This window comes from Ambystoma mexicanum, chromosome 2p, assembly GCF_040938575.1.
Source record: "Ambystoma mexicanum isolate Mex_15411 chromosome 2p, UKY_AmexF1_1, whole genome shotgun sequence".
Classification (NCBI taxonomy): domain Eukaryota; kingdom Metazoa; phylum Chordata; class Amphibia; order Caudata; family Ambystomatidae; genus Ambystoma; species Ambystoma mexicanum.
In genome coordinates this window covers 103,404,471-103,424,606 of record NC_090923.1, presented here as the reverse complement: position 1 = coordinate 103,424,606, position 20,136 = coordinate 103,404,471, and the positions used below count along the sequence as shown (strand labels likewise).

Sequence of the window (20,136 nt, the reverse complement as noted above, 5' to 3'; positions counted from 1 at the left end):
CCGGGGATGCCGTTCCTGACCTGGCCGCCGAGGAGCCCGTCCCAACGGCGCTTCCGGTGCCCGCGGGCTCGCAGTGCTTTGCCTTATGTTGGGACACCGTCGTCGGAGCACCCTCAAACGGTCATAGAAGGCTGCTCAGATTGCTGGGTGAGGCTCGGGGCTCACCCGCAGCCGGGATCGTCATCTGAAGCCACTCGGAGAGCCGCTTGCGACAGTCCTTCATGGTGCGGGGCACCATATCCATGAAGAACGTACAGGTCTCCTCTACATGAGTTTGGTCGGAATGTAGGCAGTAAAGGCACAGAGTGCCCAACATCCAGAAAAAGGTTCCGTAGTCCCCATCCAGGGCAGATCCTGAACCGAGGCATCGAGCCTCCATCTTCAGCCATGCCCACGCGTGGTAGGTCTCAAAAGAATCTTTTGGAATCCTCCAAGAAGGGAATTGATGAAAATCACCCTTGAGGGTTGTAGAAAGTTCCGAAAAACGGGTCCCAGTTAGTCGGAGAATGGATCGATGGCTTTGAGGCTCGAAAAAATAGAGTAAACTCTTAGGGAGAAAGAAAGAAAGAAAAAAAAAAACGAAACGCTGTAAAAGCGCGAGAGCTATAGCACAAGACTCCCAACACGAACGTGCGGTAAAAATCTGAAGATGGCTGCCAGAGGAGGGGCTTAGGTAGAGGGCAGTCATTGACTGGGGGGCACTTTGACCCAGAGACCAGTGATTGGTTGTTAGGAGAAAAACAGTTCAGAAATGAAACTGATTTTTCCTTTACCAGGGATTCCCAGCCCGATGACTGGGAATATTTATGAGCATGGGAATCCATGCCAGACCCCATGCTGGAGAAAGCGAAATTAAACAGGGGAGCCCATAGGGGCAACCCAGCCAGAGCCCAAAAGTTGTAGGAAACCAAGTTCAACCATATACTATGGAAAGACATAAAAAGTAACCCATAAAGTAAAAGACTAGGTGAAAGGGGAAAAAGATTCCCCTTCACCTAGGGTGAAGGTAAAATAGTTTCCTAATAAAAGCAAAACGTTCTGGGGTCGACACGTCAGGAAGATTCATCATTGACATGAAAATCTTACCTAATCGGGAAGCCACAGGTAGAGTGAGGTGGAGGATAGGAAAAAGGACCCATTTGCACGTGAAGGTCTTTTTAAAAAAAGGAGGTCAGCCACTCACTGCCCAGTCTGTGATGCCAAGGGTATCACAGAGGATGTTTATGAGGATGGAGTGGTTGGCTATGTAAAAGGCAGAAGATAAAAGGAGGATCAGAACAGAGGGCGAGTTTGAGTCCAGGTTAGAGAGCAGGTCTTCACGGGTGTTGAGAGCAATATCTGTGCCTCTGGATGCCCTGAAAACACATGGTGGTCATGGAGGCAATTCGGTGTGGAGGGTCATAGATGTCATTTTTAGGAGAGGGTGCACAAGAGAGTGCCTTAAGGGGTTGTGGGAAGGAGCAGAGAGAAGGTTGGGGCGAGAGAGGTGATGTTGTCCTTGATGGTTCTGGAGGAGCAGGGAAGCATCTGTTTAGAGGAGACTTTCATAGAGCGGACACCTCTAGAGATCTCGTCTGGTGAAATGGGAGAGAACGAAGAAAGTATGTGGAGGCCAAGTGAAGCTTAAGAAGTAGGAGCGGGGTGGGGGAGAGGGCCGAGGACAGAATGTCCTGGGTTTTGAAGGAGATGTGGGCAGCCAGTGTAGTGCAGACGGGGGGGGGGGGGGAGTGGGGCAGGGGTGGGAGGAGGAGATTGCATTAGGATTGCCAAGTTTCTTACAGCTTTAGTTTAGCCGTTTTATTGGTGGCTCCAGAGATGTGGGCTTGGACATGAGCCCTCTTCTTGGAGCAGATGGCGAGACGATATTGCCTTTGGAGTAGGCCAGTTTGTCAGAGGATGAGCTAGAATTGTTTTACTTACCTTGTAGTTTACTGTACCTAATAACACAACTTTGTAATAATAAAATGGACATTAACATTTACCTGTGTGGACAAAACATTTGTGTAGGTGATCTGTACTTCATACCTCCACCCCTCCTAAATCAGCTACTACTAGGAATAAGTTTGGTCTAACTTGGTGAAAAGGTCCACTAGGGTGGGTTTCTCGAAACCTATACCAAAAGTGTCTGAAAACCCTATTAACAAGAGCCACATCCTGAAATCACAAATATGAGATAGATTACCACAGGCTCCAAGATTACCATAGGCTCCAAGACAGAGTTTCTTCAAATGCATTTTAAAGTACCAAATGTCATTTTGTACTTTAATGGCTACCTCACCACATAAGAGTGCTTCTGTGGTTCCAGCCTATTATAGTATTGATAACAGAGGGCACTGCGAGGAGTCAGCAATGAAACTTGAAAACAAGTTAGCCATGCTTTGGCTTTTGTTGGGAAAAGGCCTATCTAACCCTGCTCCAAGTGGAATTTCCCTACATAAAAACAACCAAAACTAAGGATCTGTCCGTGTCGGGGTGCCAAAACCAATACTGTCCTGTGTCCAAAGTTCTATTCTGATCCCCATACTAGAACTACAGTTAAATGGGAAACATTTAACCTTTGGAGGTTTAGAATGAGTGTTCACAAAAGAATAATAAATGGCTGCAACACAAAAGTTCTTCCAGGATAGATATGCTCATTCCAGAGGGTGGTTCCCTTCCCCTGGATTCACATCAAACAGTTATTTGTGCCTTTCTAGGCTAACACCAATTCACTGTACAGTCCCGAAATTATTTAGTTTTTAATCAACACAATCCTTTTCATCAGTCCTGATGTTTCATCTCAGGATCTCTATCACATACAGGTTTCTTTGTCTTAGTCCATTCTTTTTAAAAAACATTTTTAACTATTTATCTTATTCGCACAGTACATGCAAGATATAATAGATACAAAATATAAAATACAGTATCTCTCAACACATACATCTTTTAGAGTTCATCATACCCCAGGAAATTCAACAAAGAGATATTCACAGATTAAATAAATTCAAATTTACTGGGTTCATAATGTATTTACAAATGAAACAATGCCATACAAAAGAAAAATCAACTTACCAACATTCAAACATAACATACACTACAACCAACAAGACAAACACTGATACAAGTAAACATTCAATTCGAGTAATCATTCATATATGCAATATACCATATAAATCAATAAAAGATCTCCACAAGATCCAATACTCCTCTTCCTTAACCCTCCTCTTATACATGACTAATTCCAAATCTGATAAAATCACCACATCATTAATCCATTCTCCCAAACTTTCAAAATCTTGTTTCACTGCTATCACCAAGATCCTATTTATCCAAGAACCATATAAACGAGCCGTCAAACACCGCCCAGTATTTGCCAAAAGCAAAACCTGCAACGGCCCTCTTGGAAATTTAACAGAAAGAGTCAAATCTAATCTGTCAAGGACTCACACCAGAAGGAGACTACTCTGGGGCAATACCGTAACATAAGTGAATTTCCCCTTATCCCCAACATAAATCGTCAGTTGTTAATCCTAAGGCACGCACGCGTACTGGAGTCCAATAAAGTCGTCCCAAAACTTTCTGATGAATAAGTTGAAGCTTAAGATCTAAACTACTACTATATCCAGTACGCCAAACATACTTCAATTTCCTCAGAAATATTATAACCCAAATCAGCATCCCATTTGTGTTTCAGGACATTCCATGTTTCCAAGTTGGAATCATTCTCTGGCACATACGTGGAAACATTACGTTGCAATAGACAAAACACATTCCATCCCGCTGGTTCCTGCTCTACCGGATTGGACAACATACCAAATACCCTGTTCAAAAGACTGAAGCTCCTTATATCTGCTTCCCATCTAATCTAAACAAAGTCTGCAGTTCTTGAAAAGTCTTCAATTGTCCATCCTGCATCAAAACCCCCAATGACAAGATCCCCCTTGAAATACAACTACGCCAACATAATGTCTTATTATCAATTTGTAATGCCGGGTTATTCCATACAGATGCCTTATTGTTCAAAAAGACATTTCCACCAAAATTAAGCAACCACCATAACATCTCTAGCAATTTTAACAGTCAGCAATTTAGCAGATCCCCTCGGTAACTTCCCCATTGAATAAAATACTCTCCAATCTGAATTGAGACAAGGAATCCCTCTCAATTGCTAACCAAATTGGATCTTGCTCCATCTCCGCCAAGGTGTACAATGCTGCTTTCTTCAAAATAAAACCCTTGTAATACTTTTCTAGACTAGGATAACCGAAAACCCCATCTTTAGTGTCGTTTTGTAGAATAAATCTTGGAATCTTGGGCGCCTTTTCACCCCAGAGAAAATCCATGAAACCCTGGTCAATGTCCTTAAACTGTCCCTTTGTGAATAACAGGGGTATAGACTGCATTGCATATAAAACCTTTGGTAGAAGCGATATCTTGATCAAAATAATCCTCGCCCATATCCCCAAAGCTACTCTCGACCATGTCCTCACATCCTTCCGTATATTAACCAATAATTTATTCACATTAAATTGAACAATTTTCCTTACATCACTTCTAATGTAGATCCACAAATATTTCACATGCAATTCTGACCACTTATAATTCCAATCTGCAAAGTCACACCTCCCAACGGCTGTCGAGAGTGGGAACACCTCAGTCTTCTCGCAGTTTATTCTGTAACCTGAGAACTTGCCTATTCTCTCCAGTATTTCCTTAAGGACAATACTACTCTTCTCCAGATCCGAGAGCACTACAACCATATCGTCAGCATAAGAAAGTACTTTCACTTCTTGTACACCAAATTTTTACCCACTAATTCATTGCTCCTGTTTTACTAATGCTACTAAGGGTTGCAAAGCAATGTTGAATAAAAAAGGTGACAAAGGACATCCCTGTCTCGTCCCCCTAGTGAGATCAAAAGGATCCGATAACTCCCCATTAACCCAGACATGCGCCTTAGCAGAACCCTGAAGCAAACAAACCATATTCCTAAATCTATCACCAACCCCCATTTTCTCCATTCTAAAATCCCAAAAACCTCAATTCACTGTCAAATTCCTTCTCAGCATCCATAAAAACCAACGCTGCATTAATTGATGTTTTACTATGAGTATTAATCAGATCCACTAGTGTTATGTTGTCATATCCAAAGCTTCCTTTCATAAAACCCACCTGAGATTATTTTCCCAATACTCCCACTTAGCCTATTTGCCATTATTTTAGTAAAGAGTTTAACATCCACATTCAACAACGAAATTGGTCAATCATTTTTACATTTTTTACTATCCCTCCCTTCTTTTGGTATCACCGTGATCATTGCTTCAGTCAGAATTACAAAACTTTCCCCCTGCAAAGAAGAATTAAACCTACACAAAATTGGAGCCAAAAAAACTTCATCCATCTAAACCAGGATTTCCCTAACTTGAGTTGCCCAATTGCCAACAAGACCTCCCCAATTTCAATATCTGCTTCCAACAGTCCAGCATCTCCCACTGTTAATTTTGCAATATCAACATTTTTAAACAGACACCCTAAATCTTGCCTTGACCTAGTTTCCTCTTCCGTATACAAGGTCTTCTAATAATTCTGAAACCCTGAACAAATTTCAATGTTTTTTCCCCAGTACTTGGTTATCCCCATCTTCAATACTAACCCCTCAGCCTACTAGCCAACAAACAACCACTCTTATCACCATTCTCCCAATACAACAATAGGGTGCGTGGGTCTTAGTCTATTCTTTTGCCAGGATTTCTTGCTTTCACACAGTTGCGATTACCTGGTATACTTTCCTGCCAGTGTTCTCTGAAAAAGACAGGTGACCCCACACTTTGGATGGGAGTATTACTTTGAAATTGGATAACGGAAAGACATCCAAAGGAAACAATTCAAGAAATGTGGTCTCAAGGATTTTATTAAACCTGATACTAATTTAATGTATGAAACAAATCATGATTAAATCTGCACTTGTAAAAACAATTCACATAGCAGGAAACAACTTTTATTTAAAACGAACACATCTATATAGTAAAAATCATCTTATTCAATCATCCAAGCATTCAACCTCATCATCCATTAGACAAACCACTCATACCAAACACCAATAAATGTACAATAAAAATCTAAGAAAATTCATCTGAAAAGTTTATAGAAAGAATATAAAATCAGTTTGACGGGCCACAATAGGTAACATCAGTGGCCTAGGCAATTAAGATGGGTCCCAGAGTTTTCTGACCACAACCTCATCTTACTCCAAACTTAACCGGTTTTGACGTATATACTTTAGTGTAGTGATGTCTTCATCAGGAGTAACAAAAGTATATTCCAACATAAGGAAAGAAAGAAAACAAAATGGGAAACATCAATATATGAGCCCCCTTTGCTTGGAAAGATAACATAACATATGGGTTCTAGTTTACAAACCACTAAACAACACTAGTAAAAATTATGTATATAATGAAAAATAAAACAATGGGTAATCATATACAGGAACCTGCTTCCAACCCGGGGTGTCTCCGGGATGGGCCTGAGGTGTCTGGCAGAAATGAATGTAGGCCAGCCTAGTTTGAAGTCACGTGACCGATTACGTGATCACATGATGTTTTTTACGCGTATATTAACATCTCGGAAATGGTGATACTTTGTTGCACGCCACTTCCAATTGGACCCAGCTGGTGTACGGGTGACTAGCTGCAGTGAGAGTCAGAGTTCCTTTGCTTAGGTAAACACTCTGCCGTGCGTCTGTTTTTCGAATCGCTCTTTGCAATTACTTCATGTAGAAGGGAGCCCCATATATTTGGGTCTTCTACAGGCTCCACTTTAGCCAAGTGATTCTGTGGTCAGAAATATTGGGCACTTTACTTTTGAAATTTCTTAAGTAGTAAGCTTTGCGATTAGCCGAAATTTTGTAAAAAATAATCAGATACTGCACATATTAGCTGGCTTTGGTTTATGAACTTATTCTATCAATTTGCAGTAGTCTCCTTTGGGTGTAGCCCATGATATAATTGTAAGAACAAATGGGTCCTTTTCCACATACTTAAATGTCTGTGTTGTGTTTAGGCCCACACAATATCAGGCGCAGCTCTCCCTGGTTCCGGGGAGTCATCTTCACATTTACGGCCGCTGGTTGAACGAGTTTTCGGACATTTCCGGTAAGACCCGTTAGCCCACCATTTTAATTTTAAATTTATGATCTATACTGTGGGAGCCAATTAGGTGATGTGTACATGCCTTTTTGCCCTTTTAGATCCTACAGGGAGGAATTTTGGCGTTTATGCATCCCGTTGTTTGCAGGAACCTCTGCTGGGACGCGGTTATTTAGTTCATACAAGTGGACCCAGCTTATAATTAAAGGAAGAAACATACAGCCTTCCATTGTGTGAATGAAGGTTAATATTCTTTGCGGTCACGGTCTTACACCCGTGGACGCATTTTTGTGGTCCATTGTTGGCGATTGCTAGGTCCTTTCTAAGCTAGATCTTAAGTATGTGACTTTTGTGTTCTGTCCACGAGCCTTCCATTGGCTGCAATAGTGAAGGTTCTATATAATGGCTTTGTCATTTGGGTGCACATCTGAAGTACTGACTTTGCCTATGGCCTGGTTCCACATTTCACCTGCCCCCCAGAGACACCAATACACGAGGGTAGCACTGCTTTCTGGCAGACACCTCAGGCCCATCCCGGAGACACCCCGGGTTGAAAGCAGGTTCCTGTATACGATTACCCATTGTTTTATTTTTCATTATATACATAATTTTTACTAGTGTTTAGTGGTTTGTAAACTAGAACCCATATGTTGTTATGTTATCTTTCCAAGCAAAGGGGGCTCATACATTGATGTTTCCCCATTTTGTTTTTCTTTCCTTTCTTATGTTAGAATATACTTTTGTTACTCCTGATGAAGACGTCACTACACTAAAGTATATACGTCGAAACCGGTTGAGTTTGGACTAAGATGAGGTCGTGGTCAGAAAACTCTGGGACCCATTTTAACTGCCTAGGCCACTGATGTTACCTATTGTGGCCCGTCAAACTGATTTTATATTCTTTCTATAAACTTTTCAGATTAATCAATTGTGATGAATTTTCTTATAGATTTTATATTGTACATTTATTGGTGTTTGGTAGGAGTGGTTTGTCTAATGGATGGATGAGGTTGAATGCTTGGATGATTGAATAAGATGGTTTTTACTATATAGATGTGTTCTTTTTAAATAAATGTTTCCTGCTATGTAAATTGTTTTTACAAGTGCAGATTTAATCATGATTTGTTTCATACATTAAATTAGTATCAGGTTTAATAAAATCCTTGATTTGTTTCCTTTGGATGTCTTTCCGTTATCCAATACTTTCCTGCCAGGACAGCTATTCACACAGGCGTTAGCACAGGGCAGAAGCCCTTCCCCAAAGTTGCATACACAATCTGTCCTCTGGATATATTAGATATATTATCTTATTTTCCTATTGTGCTTAACATATTTTTGTTAAAAAAGGGTTTGAATGCTGCTTAATCGCCACCAAGTTCATTTGTTCTCCCTTTGGTTATTTGTGTGTTAACCACTTCACTCAGCGTCTTTCATTTCTCCCACGTCCACTGGAGAATCGTCTCAGTCGGCTTCCTTCTGGCGACCGCCTCTTGAGACTTCCACTTCACGGGTCTGCTTCTCTCCAGGCTCCGGTAAGTAAAGCGCTGCTCTCCTTCACCTGTGAAGGTCCAGGATTCTCACCAGCTGCTGGCGTTCTCATAACGGGTCCTTCTCGCAGAGCCCGTTCCTTTATTTGTGAGCCACCTTGCTCCACCACGCCGGTAACTGCCTTTTGGGTTCTTCCCATCTACTACCAGAAGCACACATGATTTCTGGTTCAGATGCATTTTAAAGTTCCCCAGCACAGGTGTTAGCGAGCACCGACTAGAGAACTTGCTGGGCTTGTAGCCTCCATCGCTCTGTAGTGCCCGATTCCTCTACTTCGTCCCAGTCATTCTCAGAGATGAAGTCCACTTTTGAGAACGGATTTGAAAAACTTGAATACCCATGTCCAGTAGTCAATGGTGAATGGATTCTGGATGATTGATAACTGGAATTGAAGTATTCCCTATTCTTCATGGGAGAAGGACTGGCTGTATCCCAATAAGCCATGAGGTTGTTGGAAATGCGAGGGTTATTTTCAAGGGAAAAATATCACATGTTTCAACCGATGAAGCCATGAAATCTCCCCGGTGGTTCTCTCACCCCATGTGATCCTCCCTCAAAGCTGCACCCAGGGTCAGGATAAGGTAGTGGCCGCCGTCCCCTGCTCAAGAGGCCAGAGCAACCGTTTCTATAAGGGTATTTGCCCCCACAGCAACTTGTTTTACTGGTGAATTACCCTTTACCTTTATTTGACCAATCTGGAATTGTATTGATTGACGATACAGAGCTCCCCTTGTTTGGCATCAATATAGATCTACAGCAGCCAAGAGTAAGCGAAGGATCAGCAGCCTGGCAAGTGTCCAAGGAAAAGAAAAGCTAAGAAAATAAAACCCGCAGGCGAGACTGCATCACAATCTACACCAAGCATTCACTAGAGTTCGACTTGGCATACCACGGCTCTATAAATAAACAGCCATAATAAAACATTTATATAGCGCTACGAACCATAAGGTATCTGAGCGCTATTACCCACGGTGTGCGGTGCTCATTTATCGACCACGGAAGGATGAAAAGCTGAGTTTTGACCCGATGGGATTCAAACCAGTAAGCAGGCTCTGCACAGATGTCAAAGTGATCGCTCTACTCGCTGTGCTATCGGACCGGCCATGTTAAAACAGCCACTAAGAACAGGACAACAAGCTTACCTTAAATGCAAGGTGTTCAAGGAAATATGCTGCACCATTGTTTTTTTCATTTTCATACCGACTGCCAGCTCCAATCCACACACCCACCTACAAGGAAAGGAAAACATGTTATAAGGAGGGGCACATTTAACAAATTCACTTCCAGTATGGATACAATAAGAACTAGAAAAACATTGGCAATGCCTACAGTTTGGGCGTTTGTATAGGCATGGGAAAGGCACTTGTCAGGCACTGTGGTAGTGGTATTAAATGGCCATTGATGGTAGCATGTGCAAAATGGTGCATGTTACTGGTCACCCAATGGCCGTTCCAGGCGAATGTTTGATAGCTACATGCAAGCCAAAACTGTTGGTTTTGCGAATGCTTGTTTTTAATTCAACTTCAATGAAGGACACCATAGTGCTTATAAATGAAATGGTTGAAGTTACACCTAGTTCAGACATTTTCATTCCAGAAGTAGTGGGTTTACAACTCATTAAATAATTAAATCTCAGAAGACTGCTTTGAAAAAACACTAGCAGGCACTTTGAGTGCAAGACTTGATTAAAGAAAGCTGAAAGAGTTCTCATGAGGCGGTGTTTGGGGGGGGCAGAAACTGGGTGGAAATACCATAGGGATTAGCATGGGCAGCCAATGGTGGGCAGATTGACCAAACAACCTTCAATCCATGTTCCACCTCAAATGCCATTTCTCCCTTTATGTGCTCCAATGCAATCGTGGTGGCTCTGCTACCTAATTTCCCAAACTAAAAATGATGTTCAATGGCAAACATTTCAGGAAATTCTGGCAACATTGAACAGGGAAGCAAACAGTTTATGTAAAAGCACTTATCTAAACCTTCACTTGCCAAAACCTTAAATCTATAGTGGGAGAAATTATTCAATAGGGTCAATTAACAGTTAGATTACAAAGACAGACAAAAATCAGCTTTGTAACATGGACACTGAATTCTTGATTAGTAGGCTGCAAGGAAGATTTAACATACTAAAACAAGGAATTTCTTTTGAGTAGGGGTTGAAGTAGAGACGCCACATTTTACATGACCAGATACTGAATGAGAAGGAATACAAAAATACCTACCCACCTCACACAGTTAAAATTAGCTGGTGCGGAAGAACTACAATGACTGTACAATAAATGTAAGACTATTGGAAAACATCAAGCAAAGGTTTTGGTCAAGGAGCACACAGTTTGTGCAACTTACTGTGCAGGTAGCATGGCCAGAGTCCTCTGAGGCGACACGCAGACCATTCTCTAGCGTTGTGACCTGGGTCTCAGGAATGTTATGGAGCGCCTGTGCATAGGAAGCAGTACTCTGGTTCTTCTGTAAGCTCAGTAATGAGGACTATTTGGAAGAATAAACAAACAAGCAACAAAGTGTCATCAACTTAAGGACAGTCAAACTGAATACACAGTGCAGTAAAGATAGTCTGAGGTGAAAGCTGAACACTCACATTTACACTGGACAGAGCACCAGTTTAGGCCATCTTTTTTTTTCCCACTGGCAAACCTCAACTTTGCTGAATAAGCACACTGGTGGAACTGTATGGAGGTTGTGATGTCAATTAAGATGTAAAATGGTCTTCATTCTTAGATGAACACTCCGATGCTTAGGGATCTTATGAGTCATGATCAGGAAAAGGCTTACCGTCTGCATGGCTGACTTTTCATGGAAGTTTACGTTCCTTCCTGACCAACCCCTTGTCAGGCCCCAGAATTGCGTGTGAATATTTGAAATGCGTGAACCCTTTTATTTGGGTTTATGCTATGTACGATATGAAATAAAAAAAAATGTCACCAAGCTGGGACGCTCGCTTTGAATACCGCTGTGCCATGATTCAAACTGCTCCACTCTACACCGTCTCATACTCGGCTGGTTCCAGCCCTCCCCTATTCCCAGGTGTGCAGATGCACTCCTCCCCTATTTCAAGGTGTGCAGATGCACTCTACATGCAGACTTATTTTTAAAGGATATGTATAGGGGCGTTTGGTAAAATCGTTATAATGAAACAACTTGATTCAGAGAGCATTACAACTTGAAAGTTGTATTGAAAAAAAGGCATAAATATCCTCAAACTAATTCTGGAATAGTTTTAACCTCAATAGTATTTAAATCAAGCATAAATTAAGGGTAAGTTCATATAACAATATAATACCATTACCTCCACGACCATCTTCCTCATCACAGTAACCTATAAGGCTCCGCCTCCCATGCAGTAACTTCTTTATTTGGCGGTATAAGCATCCCACTTACCCACAATCCCCAGTTCTTTTTCCCCCGTCTCCGACAGGGACCGACTCTTCTTGGAGTGGGGCTCTGGGGAGCTACATGGAGTGCCCTCCTGGGTGGCATCTTCTGTGGCAGTCGACTGGTGAGGTAGTGGTTTCTGGTCTCCTCGCAGATCTTAGGGGCCAGTTGAGCCTGGATCCACGCCATTGGCCTTCCTGCAGGGCACTGGGCTGCAGACTGGTTTTCGGCAGGAAGGTGCAGTCAGCCCTCCCAGTTTCCCCACTTCCTACTGCTACAGCCTTGGTTCCTGATAGCAAGGGGAGGGGGTTGGTATGCCATTCCTGCTGCTAGTCAAGCTGCGGCTCAGTTGGGGTCCGCAGTTGGGTCCCTTGCGTCTGCTGCTCCACCACTGCCCGCGGCAAGGTAGCCAGATTGCGCTGCTCAGGTCACCTGTCTCTGTAGTGCTACACGGAGGTGCGGTCGGCCCTCCGTTTCCTGCGGCCTGCTGCAACAGCCCTGGCTCCGGATAGCAAGAGGAGGGGATTGGTATGCACTCCCTGCCGCTTTCCTACTGTTGGCTGTGGCCTTGCCTGGGTGGGGGCAGGGCCCTCATTGGGCCTATCACTTCTGCCGCTTCTCTGCGGCCTGAAGTGCAGCAGTGTGCTGGTTCCGGGGTAAGGGGGGGGGGGGGGTTATTTGCGTGTCCCTACCCACCCCCAGGACACCTGTTGGGCTTGCTGGTCCTTGTGGCTTGTTTGCCTACAGTGCTGGCCTAGGCTAGAGGGATTCCAATAGCTCAACAGGTAGAGCATGAGTCTACCACCCGCAAGGTCTTGGCTTCAAGGCACCTGGAATATGGTAGAGAGGCATATCTCCCCCCCCCCCCCCCATCTGTTGCCAGCAGTGGGTGCACTCAGTGATGGCTGCGCCTGGTTGGGGCCACATCTCCTGTTGCAGGTCATGGTGTCGATGGGCCTCCTTGGCGCCGTCCTAGTCAGTTTTTCCTCAGGGGGTCAGGGGGGCTGTTTTGTGGCACTGGTGGATTCTTTTTCACCACCTTCCTAAAAGAGAGACCCAATCCCCAACTGAATTGTTAGAGCATTGGCTCACCAGGGGCAAGGTGGATGGTGGTTCAAGTCCACACAATGGCTTTAAAATTCTCCAATGGGTAGTGTACACTGGGAGGAAAAAATTAAAAAAAAGAAAAAAATGCACGTGGCTGTTCTGGATGGTGTCCGTGTCCGGGGTTGGTGAAGCCACTCCCACTGGTTCAGTCTGGGTGTCGGAGGCACTAGGGTGACTGTTGCTTCTAGGATACCCGTCGCCCCCCCCTTCTGTTTTTACACTGTCCGAGGAGCATACTTATTCCCTCCTGTGGTGCTTAGTTGGAAGCGGACTGGCAACATCATTGCTGAGTTGTTTTATCATGTGCTGCAGCTGGCTCTTCTTGTTTGGGTGGGGATTCATGGCAGGCACTCCTCTACTTTGCCCTTTCTCCGACCTTGCCCAATGTTGGAACTTCTGGCAGCCCACCCTGCCATTGCTGTGCTGCTGGTACTTTGCACATACACCTGTTGTGTGGGCTGTGTTAAGGTCTGTGCAAGATAACCGTCTTGGGTGCCCGCCTTCCGTCTCCTTGTGGTTCTTGGTTGGCTGCTGGTCATGCCCTGCTGCCAGGTTCTTCTGGTTTGTGTGTAGAAATGGGCCATTCCGTATCGCCGGGCTGATGGCGCAGCGGGCTGCGTGCTCGCCCCTGTGCCGGGTTCAGATCACGGCGGGGTCATCTCAGCCTCTTCCGAGGCTGATGAATCGAGAGCCACTCTGATACAGCCCTCTTGTTTCAGTGCTCCGAGATCTCTGTGGGGGTGTGGCGCAGTCTTACTCCTGGACCATGCATACTGTGGTTGCTTGTGTATTCCTGCTTCTGGGCATCGCTGCAGATGTCGCCTGTTCCAGTGTTCTTGTTGCCTGAAAACCTCTGCATCGCTCTGGGTTTCGTGCTGGGACTGAGCCCCGACAGTCCACCCCTAAACATTGACACTAGCTGTTGCTAGCTCTGAGGTGCCCGGTTCCCACAGCCCTCACCACTGGGGTCTTGTTTGGGGGGTCAGTGCCTGGGTTGTGCTACGTTGCCTGCCCTCCAGCTCATCAGTTGCGTTTCTGATACTGCTTTAGTGGCTTGCTTTAGACTAAAGAGCAGCGTTTGCTTTACTGGATGGGACTCGCTGCGGGTTCCTCTGGTTTGTGCAGCGACTGTTGCTTCCCTGGTCTAGTTAGAGTTAGTTAATCCTTCTCTTGGGTTTTGTGGCTCTGCAATGTGTTCTCCCTCTGGTTCAGTTGGGGATTTTGGTTGGCGTTCCTAGTTCTCCGGGTTGCTTGTCCTCTCGTGGGACAGTGTTGCCCTCTGCGCTCCACTTCTCCGGTTGGCTGTGGGAGATGGGCTTTTCGGTTCGGGATCCTCCCTCTGCGTTTCCTGTGCTTCCGACTTCCCTGGTGGCTCTTCTCATGTGCGGGGGGTGGGAGGTTTGGTTTCCCCTCTCTGGTAGTCTGTTGGTCTAAAGGGCCCAGTGCCGGGGGGTGGGGGGAGAGCGGGCGGGGAAAAGAGTCCTGGCTCCTCTACATCTGCAGAAACTTTTACTCTTTTTATGGGCGTCATTTGTAAGACTCTCCATTGGGTCTTGTGTCTTTTAAAAGTTTTCCTCATTGACAACTTTTGGGCAATAAGTGCCCATTATTGCTGGGTTGTCCCAAGGCTCCCCTTTTAACTTTGTGGCTAACCTTGTGACAACTACAGTTCCCAATGGTAGAAAGGATCTTTGGATCCCTTTTACATTTTATTAAGTGAGACCAGCACCCCTCACCTTATGCGGAGTGCTGGGGAGTATCACCATTCTCATTTTAATTATAACTTATGTTACATGGACAAACTTACCTTTGATGGATGGTGGCAGTGAACCTTTTTATTAATGTGATGCCCCTTTACCTGCACAGCCCTGCTAAAAAGGCACCCATGGGTGCTAATTTTACCAAAATTGGCCCAGCCTTCTTTTTTTGCCATTTTAGTGGTCCTTGTCCTTTCTTGTTCCCTACCTTATTCGGTAGGAGTCCTGTGGACCCTCCCCAGGCTCCAGAGTGTCTGAAGGCAAGAAGCAAGGGAGGAGTCCAAACCCTTCAGCCTGTTGTCTTCCTGCATGCCTGTGAGAATCCAGTTCAAACTGGGCAGCTGGCAGTCCTGAAAAGGCTGAAGACCCCCTCTTTGCCACCCCCCCCCCCCCTCAAGTATGAATGTTGCATGGCTGTTTTGATTGGCTGGGTTCCTGCATAAAAGTCCTATCCTGGAAGCTGAAGGGGGGGGGGGGTGGTCGACCACTGGAAACAAAACCGAAGATGATTGGAAGGGTAATAGGCACTCCGGTCGCTGGCAATCAACATGGGGACCCCGAAAACCACAACCCAGAGCCTGACGAGACCCACTAGACTCAAACTTCATTTAGAGCCATCCCACGTTGTGCTGCGACCTTGCGGGCTGCAATACTCCAATACCCTGGGACCTCGAGCCATTGTCCGGTGCACTGTCTTATGAATTCCGAATCTCGCTGCAACTTCGTGGTCATCCTGCGCAATCTCCAGAGACACGATTCAAGTCCGAAAAGTCCCATCGCCAGAGTGCTGGACCTTGCAAACAACGAGAATCTGACTGTCGATATTCTGTCTTCTTCTGTGCTCCTGAAAAAGGCACCAAATCCAGAGATGCATCCAGCCGCGAGGAAAACCTTGCCCTAGAGCCTTCCTCATGATCCAGTGTCCTGTATTCTAAATTCATCAAGGCAACCAGGTTTTTGGCTGCAGATCCCGCTCTCCTCCGGCTGCAAACTCTTCTTCTGTGCGGAGGTATTGTGCAGGCTTGGGTATTACCTCAAGTCTCTTGCGATTCGTGTTTAGTTTTGGGGTGTTTACTGCGATTGTGAGGTCTCTTGTCCCGTTCACCCAGGCCCCTGCTGGAATCCTCATATGGCGGCTTCTCGGATGTCCCTGGACCCTCAACTAACTCTAAAGTAAAATACTTAATTGTTTGAACAGTCTTCCTCTGGAACTCTGAACGTTACCTGCAACCGAGCCCTATTCATCCTGCCTACAGCTGGCTCCTAGACCACTAGGGTCCCTCTTCTGCCTCACAGCATGTACTAGAATTGGGAAGGGCTGCATACCAAGGGGTCTGCCTTGATAAGTAAACCTTTCAACACTTGTTTTACTTACTTGTGAATGAGTTAGTTGGCAACTTTAAACTCAAGTCAATAGTTACAAAAAGTTACTTACCTTAGATCTGTTATGAAAAGTACATATAGTATTTACTTACATTGAATAAGCTGTGTGCTTTAAAAAAGTATTCTCAAAACCTATTTTTCTATTTAGCCGTTCTAACAGAAAGTAGGTAAAGGGTTAACTTACTCAGCTGTGAATTGGGTTCTCCTCTTCCCAAAAGTAATGTTGTTGGCTTCACTTTATTATTCTTGTAAGGATAATTGTACGAGTATCCCCAAATGGGTCTTGCTTTCCCCAACTTGCCGTTAGCCTGTTAAGGAATATGTCTGCCTAGGTCATATTTTTACAAAAAGTATATAGAGGTTTTACTCATCTTGCATAGCCGTGTGCCATCCTAAAATAAGTTACAAGTTATTGTTCTCTTAGTCTGAATTGAAGTAAAGTAATTGAAGATTACTCCCCACGGTCCAACTCCCCTAGACTGTTATCCTGAATCAAAGTTATAGGCTTTTACTGTTCCTAGAATAAGTGTTCCACTAATCAGCAAAGTAGATTGTCCAGTTGATTTACTAAGTGATTTCTTGCTGAGAGTCTTGGTATAACTGATGGGGTTTATATTGCCGTATAGTAATCTAAAAGTAACTTATGGATTTACTCCCCAAGAATAGGTGTGCCCCATACTGAATGTGTATACAAAGGTCTGACTTACCTAGAAATACTGTTTGTTTTCTAGATGAGGTCTATGCTTTAGTCTGTGTACTTTAAAGCAGACTAGAATTGTGGATAGATATATATATATAGAACTCATTTCCCCTCAAGATTTATCTATGCCTACTTGTATTTAAATAAACCATTTATTTTTACAATACATAGTGCCTCAGTGTTTCTTTGAAACATGTATATTACAATTTTAGTACAGATTCTACAGCCCTCTCTCCCTCCTAAAATAAGCCTGGCTGCTCGGTCTACGCTACCATAAACTCTGGTGGTACAGCCTTATACCAAGAGTGGAGTCTTGTTCAGCCTCAGTTAAATGGTTTTACTAAGCCCTTCGTTAAACTTCAGAAAAACTCACAAAAATTCTAACAGCAGGTGCTCTTTTGTGTTCAATTCAGGGGCTGGACTGCCTTCTTCCCCTGCGGGGTGCGTGTCCTCTGCATCTAGACCCAGGGCCCGGCATTCTGGTGGTGGCCTTTTGTTGTTCCCAGGGGAGTGCCCTCTTTTTGATGCTACTGTCTGGGGTTCCGGCTGTTGGTAGCTCATCTGGTCCTGGAACTCTAGTTTGGTTCCTAATGGGGCTAGATCTCCTAGTCCTTTGCTGGTTCTGCTTGGTTTAAGCTGCTCTCTATTGGTTCCGTTTAGTGACGCTAGGGGCATCTGGGCGGAAATAGGGTTCTTCCACCCTCAACATTCATTTCATTTTCAAGTACTACCTGGTGCCATTTGAGGTGAACCATAAAAGCATACCATATTAATGTTATTAAGAGTAGTTCCTTAAGCATCCCTGTGTATCCCTTTACAAAGTGAATGTTGTGCACTTTCCACACACTGAATCGGCCAAAACCTGTGAGCTAGATACAACAGTACATTAGTATACTGGTGCCTACGTTCCTGCATTCCACCACTTGGTCTTCTCGCACCAACAGGCTACTGAGGGGGGGGGGGGCATGCTTGTGTGTTATAAATGTAAAAACGAAAGAATAGGAAAGTTGAAGACATACAGAGGTGGTAAAAAGGAAAGGGAAGGAGGAGAAAATAAGTTGGGGGTGTTTGAGAACTAAAGAGGGGATAAGAAGCACACAGGAAAGCGTGAACGATGCTAAAAGGAGAGTGAGAAAGGGAGTAGGTAGCAGGGGAGGGGAGAAGACCTGCACAGATGTGAAGAAACATGAAGCAACTGGTGAAGTAGCAAACAGGGCAGAGGAATAAGATATGAAGGGGAAAACTGATGCATGAAAAGGGAGACGAAGGCAAAAGGGAGACAGGTACTGAGAGAGTACACGCAAACTGCAGATAAAAGTATAGCAGGGGTGGTTAAATCAGTGATGTGTAAGATATGAACAGGTAGAAATAATAGAGGAACACTAGGAAGAAAGAGGGATTTAAAAAACAAAAAAAATGGTAGCGGCCATGCAAAGAGCTGTCAAGAATGCAGACAGACGGGAACAGGAGACCCTTGGGTTCATCTGCTCACTTCTAGCCAGGAAAATGCCTCCATAGACACTTAAGGCTAGCCTTCCCAAAGGAATGTCCAGTATTGACTGTAATCTAGCCAACCTTACTCTTGAGAGTCAACATGTTGAGCAGTAGGCCTGTATAGAGGACGGTAGGATAGATTTCCTGCGGGGAAAATATTTATTACTCCGAATTGACATAGGCACGAAAAGCTATCGTATGTGGCGACATTTAAGTGTTCGGTTATGGATGACCACAAAACCAGATCATTTAGGCAGATGGGGCCAATGTCAAGAGTAATCTGCCAAAATGAACGGTGAAGGATAGTGAAACAATGTCTATGTTCTGTGTACTGACTACAGCAGAGACTTCTCTGGAAAAACACTGCTTGTGTTTGGTTCATGTCTTCTGAAGTGGAGAGATCCTGAATGCTGGCTTGGACTGCATGATTCGTCTCCAAGAAGATTGGTGTGGAAATAGCGTAGTGGCCAATCAAGGTACCAATCAGGCTATTTGATGGGCTAAATACACTGATCTCAAAATCAAAGCCAATGAGAGGCAATGGTAGACGAGAAGATGCAGACAAAGTGGGTGGATGTATTGAGAAAGGGAAAAGGCATGGATAAAAATGTTACTAGCCGGGTTTTAAAAAAAAAAAAAAAAAAAAAAAAAAAAAAAAATCACGTGCTACCTTAATACTCCATTCGCACACAGAATACCATTTCTTAAAGTAAATTAGCACTCGCCAATCACTAGTGGCGAATGCACATTTTTAGGCCTGGAAAAAAGTACAAAGAAAGTTAATGCGACTTAGTGCTAATAGGTCTAACTAATCTCATTTACTGTCAACTATTCACTCAAGAATGTCATACTGGTGTACTTTTACATACGACTAATCAAAAGGAAAATTTACCATGCACGTTATCCCAGACTTGCACATTGTTTTTAAAACGCTATATATTGGAATAAGTTTGGCACGAAAGGCTGAAAGCACGAAAGTCGGTGTACCCATCACATATACTGAAAAGTGGCCCTAGTAGCAGTTGAGCTGCATGCATACAATAGTAGGGTATATGGGTTTTTGGTTTGAAGTAATACGCGTGTGAACAGATTACACAGACGTATGAATACGTTTTTCATCACTGAAGTTGAAATGAAACGGAGGCTACTTTGTGATGACCAAAAGATGAAAAATATACCCTACAATCGAACAGGAGAAAAGAGCAGTTCATCCGTAACCGAACATAGTTTTTGACTAGACTTTCCATCTACCTATAATTTCATGGGATGAGCAGAGTGCCCTGAAAAGATAAACGGACCACCGTTTTATGCAGCACAATTTATTTTTTGGGCTGGTGCCCTTGTGCAAGTACTCCTTACTTCATTTCCCACTTGTCTAAATCTCTTAGGTCACCACTTCACTGCGACTCTAGACAGCCCTGCATTCCCCTGAACTCAAATACAGACTGGGATTTCCATCTGCTATGGGACACCTCATGTGTTGGGACAGTGAATGCTCCGATAACCTTCATTACTCCGAGTCCTACTCTTCCTCGTCGAAGTACTTACCTCATGAGGCCCCTGCCTCTGACACAGGACCTTCTTATATTTCTTTTGTTCTGTATAACTCCACCCCTTGACCACGTCATCCAGT

General features: G+C 44.1%; 1 protein-coding gene across 1 annotated transcript in view; it reads right to left on the bottom strand.

The window, feature by feature from the left end:
* Positions 1–20,136, bottom strand: part of UQCRC1 (ubiquinol-cytochrome c reductase core protein 1) — a 159,524-nt gene that overhangs the window by 126,995 nt on the left and 12,393 nt on the right. Inside the window, exons 2-3 of the mRNA XM_069643343.1 lie at positions 11,019–11,159; positions 9,815–9,901 (exon numbers count right to left, since the gene is read on the bottom strand). Of these exons, the coding sequence (XP_069499444.1) occupies positions 9,815–9,901; positions 11,019–11,159 (228 nt within the window). The remainder of the gene's footprint in view (positions 1–9,814; positions 9,902–11,018; positions 11,160–20,136) is intronic.